At 46.7% G+C, this 12535-nt stretch overlaps 1 protein-coding gene across 2 annotated transcripts in view; it reads left to right on the forward strand.

Annotated features, from left to right (window-relative positions):
• LOC144098948 (glutamate receptor ionotropic, kainate 2) overlaps nucleotides 1-9779 on the forward strand; it is a 338155-nt gene extending 328376 nt beyond the window's left edge. Inside the window, exon 13 of one of the 2 annotated variants that reach the window (XM_077631933.1) lies at nucleotides 1952-9779. In XM_077631933.1, the coding sequence (XP_077488059.1) occupies nucleotides 1952-2200 (249 nt within the window). In that variant the 3' untranslated portion in view covers nucleotides 2201-9779. The remainder of the gene's footprint in view (nucleotides 1-1951) is intronic. The other variant, XM_077631934.1, reaches the window with a different exon arrangement.
• The last annotated feature ends 2756 nt before the right edge of the window (nucleotides 9780-12535 follow it).

Here is a 12535-nt window from a genome sequence, read left to right on the forward strand (position 1 = left end):
CCAGAAGACACCATCTACGCACACATGCAATCACAATACGTCATAGTCCGTTCCTACTGTCACCATTTAGAAACAAGATCAGTGTCCTGCAGAAATGTTAAAAGAAGGCGTGCAGCCTTCCTTCTGCATGTCTGGTTTCCACTCGGGTAGAAAATGTCCTGAACTGTACTGTGTGTGAAGGGTTCCTGTCTTCTTGGAGGAAGCGAACATCACATACCCTTCCGGGTTGTACTCTGGGCAGTACATAATATAATGTTCGATATCCCCGCACACACCACATAAAGAACATAGCGGAGACGATGTCACGCCCGTCTTATGCATCCAAGCAGGAGTGCGAGCAGAGGCCGTGCGAATTCGATGTAGTAAAGTCGCCTGGGACCTTCTCAGTACCTTGGTCACACATGGCTAGTGGGGCGCACTCCACAGGGTACTTAAATGATCGAGCACCGTTTTCCGGTAGAGAATTTTTCCATCCTCTCCTGTCCCGTTAGACGGGTTTTAAAGCGACTGCTCTTAACGATTCATTCTCTGGGTTTCGCGTCGTTGCAGTGGTAGTAGTAGTAAAGCGTAAGCGGAAGGTGGTTGCCACGGCAACCACTCGAAGAGCAGTTGCCGTGGAAGAAGTGGGGTATGGTGAATACGGAGGAATGCATAACCGGAGGGAGGCTGCTACGAGAGCCACCCTTGGGCTGGTAACCGTGGATGGAGAAGAATATGGCGATAGTGTAAGTATCCGCAGCCTGATGGTGGTTACTGTATAAGGAGGATGGTGTGCCGAGAGCATAGGAATGCGTGACCGGAGGGTGGCTGCCACGAGAACCATTCAAACACGCTGCCTGAGGAGCGGCTCAGATGCTGTGGACAGGAGCGCTAGTCTTATAATGAGTAAGTGTGGAAAGCTACAAAGAAGGCGCTATGACTCTACTTATATGCATTTAGCATTACGCAGTGGTAACCCTCTTGTGAATGTGTTATTCGCACTTCTTTGTACGCTGATTTTGGTGATATAAATTTTAGCTAAAGAAACTGTGCTATAAAACTGTTTCCTCTGGTTAGTTCACGGGGAGCAAAGACACGGTCTCTGGTGTTCCTTTCATGACCGCTTTCGACTGTGTATTCACAAAGGTTAAGAATCCCAGCGACTCGCGTGCATTCATTGAGATTATGAAGCGTAGGTCATCTGACCTACATGATGAGCTGTAAAGCAGAACAGTCGGAGAGACTTAGGATATGGATGATCAGAACAGATAAACAGAAAGAACACGCATCAGGAAAATTCAAAACACGCACGTAGAGGCTGACAGGAGAGAGGCAGAACAAATTGATGAATCTAGGATAAACCAAGACTGAAATGGACACAAGAGAAAGGAAACGTTTGAACTGACAAGAAGTATTAAGCAGTGATCGTAAGAATTTTACAGCGGAGTAAAGTTTTCCTTACCAATATGCACCAGTCTTATTGCCGAGCACTGTGCAGCAGGCAGAGTTTTCGCCACAAAATGCTACCTCATTGGGCTACTTGTCCGTGTTCTCTGGCAGCTTTCGATCCTCTTTTTCGATCAGAATGATGGAAAAGTGTTTCGTCCTTTCATTGAATGGGTCATCGACAAACCGGAATTTCATGAAAAATTATCCCTTTTGTCGCTAAGTCTGGCGCACTGCCTTTTGTGCAGCGCGCACGTAGCAGGACAAAACAGTCGTTACGGCGCTGGAGACAAGTAAACAATGCAAATCTTTACGACCGTTCTTCGTACGGCTCTGGCTATAAGAACCATGAGCAAACATAGGACCTTTCTTTAAATCGGTTACACACGCCACCTGCCAACGAGAATCTGGCGCCGGTCGAGCCCTGCTCTCCTGTCTCTCTTCCTCCGTGCTCCGGGTCAGTGTAGGGGAGGAGGAGGAGGGGCCGAGTCTCAGGTCGTAACCGGACGCTCCTTCTGGCGCGCAGAACTTGCTATTCTGTTCCACGCAGCAATCGTTGTGCTCGGAGATGGCCGAGGAGCTCCGGTTCGCCGTGCGCTGCCGGGCGTCGCGGCAGCGACCCGCACTGCGGCGCCAGTGCTCCAAGTGCCTTCCGACGGCGGCGGGCAACACGTACGTGCCCAGCGCCATGGACCTGCACGCGCAGGAGAACGGCATTATGCAAATGCTGGAGATGCGCAAGTCGCCCCTGCACTTCGACTGCACCGACTCCTAGCACAGGGCCACGGAGGGGGCCCCCAACCAGGGCGGCGGAAGCAGCCTGGCCTCCTCCTCAAACTACGACGTGCCGCAGCTGTGCTACCTGGGCGCGCGCCCGTCGACCAGCCTGCACTCGGCCTCCACGTCGACCATCCAGCAGCCGGACTTTGGTGGCCGCTGCCCGATTCACCACGCGGCGCCCAGGCCTTCGCCGTCTTGAGGGCGACGGAAGGCGGTGGGCCACCGCCGCCGTCACCGTAACGTTTCTCCTCGCTCTCCGTGCCGCCACCGACGCTGGTGACTCCCGATGTGCTCCGGTGACCCACGGTGTCCGCGGCGAGTAGGCGTGTGCAGGTGATCGCGGTAAGCGGAGTGGACTTCCGGTGTCGGTGGTAGCGACTCGGGGCATCGGCCTGCCATAGAAGCGGCTGCTTGAATCGCGTGTGGCACGGGTTGCGTCTGCGGGAAGACTGTGCCCTGTGAACAAGCACTTGATCTTCGAGCTCGTCGCACCAAAAGTTGCCCTGGATTGAACGGTGTGTGAAGCGGCGGAACGCTCGTTGTCTTATGGCCGGCACAGCTCAAGTTGGCACTAGTGTCTCCTGGGTTGTACGGTACGGTGGTGTGGCAGTGATTATATGTGCAAGAATGAAAGGAATGCCTGTACCTACGGCGCACGTGAGGAATTGCGCCTTACTGTGCTCGCTTTTTTTTTCGACGTAGGAGTCCGTTTTGGGTGCAGAGCCGCTGGCAGGCTTGCTTTGTGGGTAATTTTTGGGATTGAGATGGCGCCGACCACAACGGTTTTGTATGAAGTGTACAGAAGTGAAACGCGACAAAACTGCGCTGTTTTCACTGGCGTTCATGGACAACAACGACGAGATGGGACGATAGCGTTTCGTGAGTGCTGTGATTTCCTCTGGGGCTCACAGTATGAGAAAGTAAGTGACTGTTGTCAAATTTCAGCTGTGTACCAAATGGTGCCTAGTGGGAATTCTGAGAGACGACAACGTAGTTCTGAAATGACTGCTGTTAAATCTGCGTAATTTATCTTAATTGCTTCAATTTTTTTATTCGAATATCTTTGGGCTCAAATACTGCGATAACGACGCGCTATAAATCACAATATCAGTGCGGTAATATGTTCCACACTCCAGCTGAGCATAAGCGTTCGGTAGCAAGCCTTGTCACCGCAGACATTCGAGCCCAAATTCGGCTTTGACTCAAAGTTTACACCGGTTTCATACAATAATCCCTAAAGCACCTGAGGTTCGTGCCGGTAAAAGTGAAGGGAAAAGCAAATGCTCCTTGAGGTACTGGTATTAAGACACTGTCGCCACGGTTGTCATTGGCATCGCACTAATCAAGTTTCTTTGAAGTGGCGCGGCTGCCTGAATCGAATCAAACAAGCTGTTTGCTCTTAAGCCGTTTAGTTTCAGACCCTAAGCTGCTTCCTGGCATTCGTCCTCATGTCTTTAGGCTTCAAAGAACTCTAACGTTGTGCCCGAAGTGAGCAAATCGATTCAGGCTTCCACCATTCTGAACGAACCAGCGTTGAGACACTCAAGATTCTGAATGTGGCGAACCCATTTCTCGCATCTTTTTCTGCTCGTACTGCGGAACGTATTGTGAATGTTCATATTCACACTTTGACCTGACGTCATCGAACCTTTTCAAGTTTCAAGACTCTTTGTACTCAGAATTTTGTGATGTGCGTGTTTGTCCCGTGAATGTGACATTGGACAAAAGCAATGCGCAAACTAGTGACGAATTATCTCTCACTAAAAGGGATGCTTTTTGTCATTAATGAGAGTGTATGTGGCCGCAGATGTTTGTTTCGAGCCGTTTGTGTCACTTATTGTATGGTTCATTTTGTATCCGCGAGAAATGAGTTGAAATCTAAGGCCCTGGCATAGACATTATCTTCCAAGAGATTGGAACCTAATGACCAGTCTTGATCTCACTGTCCTTTTCCTTTGCTTTATTTCTGTCACTTTGGTGGAAAAAAATTCAGTGACACAATAACGTCATTGAAAAATGCGTTTGTAGACTAGATACGTTTACTGCAAGCACACCTCAAAGCTCACAACGTTAACAACGCAGCAATCGGTGCCTCTTGCATAGGCTTGGTAACCAAGTCACAGATGGCTGAGTAAGAGGTTTAGTAAACGAGACGGTTTAGCAGGTGGCAGTGTAGTCACTGTCTTACGACAATGCAGAGACTGTAAAATATACTGAAACAGTTTTATGTAAACGCTGCAGCCATAACCAGATGAAGTTATCAGGGTTAACGGAGCGTAGAAATATCAAAGGTGATTTAGTCCTGTGAAATATTAATGAAAACCAAGAACAAGTGTCACGAAATTCAACGTGTAGACCTCTGCTAAACTTGGCTGCGGTGTTTTGGTCCCAGAATATTTCTTCTGAAGGAATAGTAACTCACAGCTGCTGGAACATTACTTTAGCTAAGTCCCTCGGTGGAGCCCTGTAGCGGTTCAAATAGTCCCTCGATCCGGAAAATTTTGAGAGGCAGCTTGTTCTCTTCGCCGAAAACCTATTAACATAGACTATGTAATTTATTCTCATAGAGCTTCTCTAGGATATAAAGAGCGCGGAAAAGGGAAAAAGATAGCAATGTGAGTACGCGCATTGATAGAGCTAATAATGTACCGGTTGTCTCGACTAGGCCGGCAATACGCTTTCTGTGAGACTGCTCGTACTTTGCCAGAAGCGCGCATTTCTAAGATCGTCCCCCTTCTTGAAATCTATAATACGCAAAACACTCCTTCCCTCCACTCGACTAGAGAAACGTTTTAGAATGGTCAGTGATTCTTGTTGTACGACGTGAAGGTTCATCTACTGCGAACATTGTTGCTGATATCGCCAGTTGTGGCTGTCCCCCTTTTGCGCGCGAACTTTCTCGCGTGAACTAGGCGACGCGAGTTCTTGTTGAACGCCGCACACACGCTGAGCTGTATAGGACCATTTCAAGCAGATACGAAAACAATCACCCATACTATTTAATATACATCATTACTCTCAGAAATCACATATGATATATACCTTTATCACTGTTAACGCATTGCACGCAAAGTATTTGCTTCTTTTATTTCCTTTTCGTTCCACATAGCCTCTCTCTTCGGGGTTTCCATTTAAAGCTGATGCTTGTAGATATAAGCTATAGATCCACACTGTGTTTCTTTTTTTTTCAGCTACTACGCAATACTAGGCGCTTTATACGCGGTTTAGAGTTTATGAGACCACGTAATACGCATGGAAGAGTATTTTTGGCTACCTAATACAGTCTGTAGGAAAGGCTACTACACACTTGGCCTTTGGGGTACTATCCAAAGTTTTGTTCTTTTCGAGTGATTTTTAGAATATCCTCAACAGTGCACATATTTCGGTAAATCCTGAACAGTTCTCCAGAGCTTCTACTGTGATGGTAGTCAACCAATGCACCGTTTACGACGCTAATGACACAGTCCTTGTGCTTTTCACTGATATACTCATGATTTATTAAGGCAATAGAGCTTAAAGAAAGCAGAATATCTTAAGACTCTCAAGTGTATGTCCTGGACAGAACATGTACTTTAGTTGCCAATGCATGCCTATTAACAGAAATGTCTACGAAGTCTGCGTCACATTTATTTAAGCCCTAACTTTTATGCCAGCCGCAGTAAGGCTGCGCCATTTCTTTCCTGCTGAATGGCTTTTAGGAGAAAAAGTGGTCAGTAAACTATTGTGAATAACCGCGGCCGCGATTTTCTCGATACGCATATGCCATACATGGGTAAGGGTGGCAAGTTGTATGAAGGGATGGTTGGAGGTCTTAGAGGTTTGGTGAATCGTTTCAACTACTTAGTTTTGCAGCATGAAAGAATTAGAGCGCCATTTATTGAAGATTAGTGAACAAACATCTTAAAAAGCACTAGCTTCCGCGATTATGTTCACCAGAGGGTGCTACATGTATGCTTGACATTTAAATAAGTATTTCAAAATTACAAAATAGCACCTTGCCCAGATGAGTGGCTGTTGTGGGGGATTTTATTTCGCATGCATTTGCATGCAGCCCTCAGTTCACAAGGATCCAAATCTAGCCCCCAGAAGTACATCGTCACTTCGACGTGACCATTTTCTCCTCTCATAAGTACAGAGAACACCTTTAGAGAGTGGAGGCCAAAAATTACAGTTATAGTAAAAAATGCGCTTTGAGAAGTATTGAGCGAGAGTTCTCGAGGCAGGGAAGTGATAGACTCGAATTCGAAAATAAGGATTCGAGCCTTTGTGTGGTAATTGCAATCTCATTAAAGTGTTCCCATTAGACGGTGCAGCCCTTCGTTGTTAGACAAGCTTGTATATTGGTGATGGCGACGAGGTCAAGATTCAACTTGGTCTTAAGCATGGAGGGTAAGATCTTCATGAGCAGGCGCGACGGTTGACTACAGGTTCAAGAACTTTTACCTCTCTGACGTCAGTCAGCTAGCCACTGTAAGACAGGATTGTATTTGAATGATAGGCTTTTCTGCTCGCGTTGTTGCATTGCTCAATGCAGTGATGGTCTGATGATACAGCAACTGATGCATGTCCGAGTACTGCCATGTAACAGCTGTTTACAAACAAGCCTGCTGTGAGTGCAGAATACGACAGGGTATTGATGATGGTTCGATTATTCATTTCAGGCTGCTTTCAAAAGACCGAGCACCTTATTTGACGTTCTTTGCCGTCAGTATAACCTATGAAATAGGCCGCTCGGCAACTGGCTCTGTGACGGCATGTCACTTGGGACTAATTTTAAGGAAGTTCGCTCTCAGCATCGTTGGTATACCTCGGCGTGGCTTTACAAGGTGGACAAATGACACAAAAGTATGCAGTTATGGCTAGTTGCCTTCATGCTATCAATTATTGGCAGTGATCGGTATCACGAAGAACTCTGCGACTCGGTCGAAAGATGGCTCTGCTAAATGTGAGGGGGAAGCATAGATTTCGATTCACTGAACATTAATTCGAAGGAGGTTCAGGCAAGAAAGGTTCGAAACAAAGTTTGCAAGGTTTATTTATAAGCCGAGGCGATGTTTACCAGGGTCGAGAGAAATTGAGTAGCATACATTGTCGAACTCTATAAGTCAAGCAATGGTAATTGAATCCAAATATAACGCTTTAAAGAAGTGCATGGCGGACGAAATTTTTCAGAACACACGAGGATGCGCAGTTAGCAGCCGTAAACAAAGCTAGAAAAAGAAAAAAGATTTTCTTCAGAGCGCAGCACTTCGGCGCGCTAATTTTTCTAACCGTGTCCATTCAGAGGTCGGCTAGGGATCTGTGAGAACCGAACAGTTCCCGGAAGGTGGGGATAGTATAGTTTTGTCTTTTTACCTCCTGTGAAACGAGCACTAAGACAGTGAATTTGGAAAAAAAAAAAGGATACGTGAGGGCTGAGGATGAAGAAAGTTTAGAAGGGTCTAGCCCATTTATCTGGAGATGCATCGCGGCGGGAGCATAATGCCAGTTTTGTATGACCTAGCTTAGTTAAAGAACTCGGAGAACACTGTCTCACGCGTAGATAGGTGTCATTGCATTTGCTTAGGTTGTTTTTTAGTTTGCAAATAGTTACCTGCTTTAAGCTTTACATCTTTCGGCTGTTCTTAGTCTTCTCGCATAACAGAGTTTCTTATCGAATCAAGGGGCTTGTACCTAAAGTAGCCGATATGAAAAAAAGAGAGTTTATCAAGCTCCACTAATAAAGATTTATGGGTCATGAGCGATGCATCGCACTTTGCTTCGCACGACTTGTTGACTGATAAGTTAATTCCATGATACGTATAAAACTCCGGCCAGCGCGTACAACCCCTTTCGTCCAGTTTGCCTGAGTGGGCCACCTGTGACTGAGCAGCAAATTAATGTGTTGTCAAAAGGTGCATGACGTCTTATTTGATAAAGTAATCTTAGAATGCATGCGTTGTGTCTAAACGCTTGCGAACTTAGAAATTCGCCGAGTCCTCGTAAACTCGTTCGCATTTCCTTCCGAGCGCTTCCATTACATAGACGTTGATTACCATTTGTAGGAAAGGATAATTGTGTGCCTCACGCTTCTTGTGAGGTAAACGTTTTTCTATGATAAACATCTCAAACATAGACAATGTTCCAGGTGCTCCTCCGACACCTTTCCTCTTCCTTTAAAGCAAGATTTGCTTTCAATATGTAAAATCTTTAGCACAATTTGCATTTCTGTCACAATATTTGTATGCTCTTGTGTCGAATATGCGTTGTATTTGTTGATTTAGTTGGAAATGTTTTAGCCTTTAGACTACGCGCTGACTACTCCCTTGGAGTTGGTCATTGGAAACAATCATACCTCTAGCGAAACTCAATTTAGCGTAGGAGGCCGCTCATTCATGACATTGAAAAGAGGATAAGATAATGACTTTTTGTAGTCCACCGCAGATTACAAAAAGATGTTGCCATAATGAAATGCCTGCGGTAGCTCCCTGAGTAGTAATAATCTGTTTTACTTTTGTCTTCCTGCATCACAATTCCGCGTGTAAAATTCCAGCAATTTCGAACAAAAAATTTTGAAAATTAAAAAACTGCAAGATACTTTTACGGTAATATTGAAGGTAATGGTCCATTCTTCTGATATGCAGCAAAATATTTCTTTTAAAGCGTTTCCATCGGTCGTATCGTACAGTCAAAACTCCAATAGAATAGCAATGTGGAACGCTTTTGACAATTGCAGCAACGTTATTCAAAAAAAAATTGAAGACTGCCGGCGAGTGATCTGCAGCTATGTTGATTATAATAGTGAAATCTTAAATTATATGAAAAAAATTGCGTTCATAAATGGTTTCTTGTTCAAAAAATGCTTTTGTCCAGAATTGCTGGGTATAAAATGTCTGCGGCCTACGGATCGTTTTCTAAAGGCTGATCAGAGTGTGGGGATAGATTAACGATGTAATCGGTTAGGTTTTACGACACAATATTCCAATATTGAGTCTCTGTAGTTTTCTTCACCTGTTGAGATGATTCTGGCGTGGACATGTTAGCTAACTATCAAAAGTTTCACATTTATTTATTACTGTTACCTTAATTATTCACTGAGGTTACTGTTTACCGATGAAGAGTTTGTTGTTCCATTGTAGTGTGCTTGCTTGGAGTGGAAAACTTCAGAGCTGTTCTGGATCGTTACAGCATAATCCTGCTTTTGAACATCCATTAACCAATAAGCCGATATCTCCCTTTGGCACTGTGAGATAAAACGAAAATCGGTCCGGTATAGCACGTATCTGTTTATATAATGGCCACCGTCAACTTTTAACCTGTATTTAGTGTTTTTCTCAAAAAGATGTCTTATTTACTGGTCCCTTGAACGAAAGTAGCTTCTCTTCCTCGCCATCAACACTGTTTTGAATATTTCTCTTTCCAACATATTTTCATTAATAACTTCATGTACATACGATCTAAATATTTGCGGCGCAAAGCCCGTTGAGAGATATATGCAATCTATCCGGCACTTTCTCTGCTGCCGGATGATGAAGGCTACGAAGCCTGTCACAATAAAGAAGCGAAGCCGTTTTCGGTGAACACACTCCCGAAACGGTCGCAAAATGCATGCGTGTTTGTCACTTACTCTCAAGGATTGTCTTTCATTTTCTCAGTCGACTGCTTGGACCTCCGACTCAATGAAAAAAGTAAGAACGCAACTATGGTAAGGTAAGAAACGCAACTATGCGCAGTCTCTTGATCATGCTCCCGGAATAATTCTTCAAGCTAGCCACATGTTTAAAATGGCGACGCAAAGTTGGCGCACGCTTGAAGGTTACAAATCTGCCGTCTTACAAAAGGGTAGATCGCACAAATAAGGAATGCCAAAAAGAAAGCCTATTTCTCTCATGCAGAGAGAGATACCTGGGGCAGGAATTTGCAACAAGCACGCGAAATCAGAGCTACACGCATAAATTCGCCGCTAGAATGGTGAAAAGTGGTCGCGAGACTTCTACACCAAGTTTGAAACAAACCAGTCGTTAAAGAGCAATATCTTTCCTCCAGCACAGCGCTGCTGCTATATACAAAAATATTGCCACAATGCTGACACTCTCCCGGTGCCACCTGGTGGCTGAACCTTAGATCCTAGCGCGGAGCCGAGCATCTTCTTTGTAAAAACGACCGCGCATGTTCGGCGATCCTCGCCCCATTAAACAGCTGTGCTTCCCGCTTTCTGCTACGTTTGTCGGTGACATTTGGTGGAGCCGTGCTGGGTACCATCCCATGTACGCTGACCCCGACGATATCGTTGACGCTTCTACCCGACGCGCGGACGCTACACCCGGCCACAAAGCGAGCCGTCGCCTGCGAGGCCTGCAACCCGAGTTTGAGCCACTGACAAGGCCTGTGCGAGCTATGACGTCCACCACTGGCAGCCAGACAGGTCAGTACTCCGGCAATGCCCCGCCGTTCGTCCTTCTCGCACCTCGGTCGCCACCATCCTTTCACGGCGATCGGTTAGAGGATGTTGAAGAATGGTTGGCCAGTTTTGACAGTGTGGCCGCATTCAACCAATGGGACGACGAGGCTAACATTGTATACATGTAATTACTAATTGAAGCGTTACCATATCGCACCGCAAGCCGAATTCTAGGCCCACCGTGACCCCCCAAACAAAGCAAATTCCGTTTGAGACGTATGTTGAGCGGGTGTAGCTCGACAACGGGTAGGCGTGCATCGTAATTTCTCTGATAGATGGCGCTAGGCGTCGATCGCTCCGCTAGGCGGCGTGCGTGCACGCGTAGCCGAGCATGGTGGCAATCCACCCCGTTTCAAAGGGGACGCTTTTTTGATTCGACGCCTTTCTGCAAGCTCCCTCCAGCGTCCTAGACAAGGAGAACTATGTGTGTGCGTTGGCAGGAAGTAGCGTAGTCGTTAGCACGCTCGGCTGTGGAACGGAAGGATGGTGCTTCGAGTGTCATCGTGCACAATGATTTCATTTCTTATCGAGTTGAAGAGCGTAACGGACAGACGGACGGCCGGACACGAGCATGCGTCATTAAAGGCTTTCGCCTTAAAAGTTTATTGCATCACCGGAACTGTGACAGGGTATTGAAATTAAAATTCGAACAGACGTTAGCTCATCTCACAGAAACTGTGGGATTAGATAATCTCTGAATTTTCATAAGTAGAAAAAAATTGATGGACAATAACGATTGTCGATATTGCGAAGTTTGAGCGCAGCTCCTCACGTATTTTTGCCCTGCCGGCCTTCGGGATCTTACCGTGACAGCGACCTTCCAGCTGTCCATTCCTCCGCCTTCACCGTAGAAGGTGCGTTTCGCTACTACCTGACAGGTACAAGTGACAGGGTGACCTGCGACCTATCAGGTGGCGTGTTGGGCCGACTATGCCGATGAAGGCGACGCGTAGTGGCGGGTGGCGCGTTACGCTGCTGCCACCCTACGGGATCCTCCCGTGGTGTCGTTCTGCTATTTGCACAGCAGGTTACGCCGACGACTACGGCAACTACGACGCGGATCGCAGGAATGGGCGACTAAGAGCTTTGCTCTAAAACAGCACTGCCTTCAGTAAGCGCCCCTTACCCTCTCCACCTGGGCAGAATCCGAGGACTGGGGTTCGCCCGTGTGCTGTGCGATGTCAGTGCACGTTAAAGATCCCCAGGTGGTCGAAATTATTCCGGAGCCCTACACTACGGCACCTCTTTCTTCCTTTCTTATTTCACTCCCTCCTTTATCCCTTCCCTTACGGCGCGGTTCAGGTGTCCGCCGAGAAGTGAGAGAGATACTGAGCCATTTCCTTTCCCCAAAAACCAATTTTCAATTTTCATTTCAATTTTCAATCCCGGCCTCGACGGTCGCGTTTCGGTGCAGGCGAAACACAAAAGGCGTCCTTGTGCAATGCAATATCAGTCCACGTTAAAGAACCCCAGGTGGTCGGAATCACTCCACAGCTCTCTACTACGGCGTCCCTGAAAGCGCATTGGTCTCTTTGGGACTTTTAAACTGCAGCAAAATTGACAAGATTTTGCCTTAACGTCCCCTTTCCGGTGACCCGAGTGTGTGGAAGAATATTGTCGAACAGACGAAGGCGACCTCCATCTTACCATCCGGCTCTCCCTCTCAGTCGAGAGATGAGGACCAGGTGGGATTGGGGTGGATAGGGTCGCCGCGTCAGATGCTGGCCTGGATTTCTTGAATTCCGGCGGTCTCTTCAGCCAGTCGGACGGCGAGAAGCTGGTGCTCAGGGTCCGGTCTACGCAGCAATGTCTCCCAGGCGTCTCTGCCATCCTAAGGAAAAATATTCACCGCGAATTTGCCCCTGTATTATGTCGAATTTCAGCAACAGT

The sequence above is a fragment of the Amblyomma americanum genome, chromosome 7 (genome assembly GCF_052857255.1).
Source record: "Amblyomma americanum isolate KBUSLIRL-KWMA chromosome 7, ASM5285725v1, whole genome shotgun sequence".
Classification (NCBI taxonomy): domain Eukaryota; kingdom Metazoa; phylum Arthropoda; class Arachnida; order Ixodida; family Ixodidae; genus Amblyomma; species Amblyomma americanum.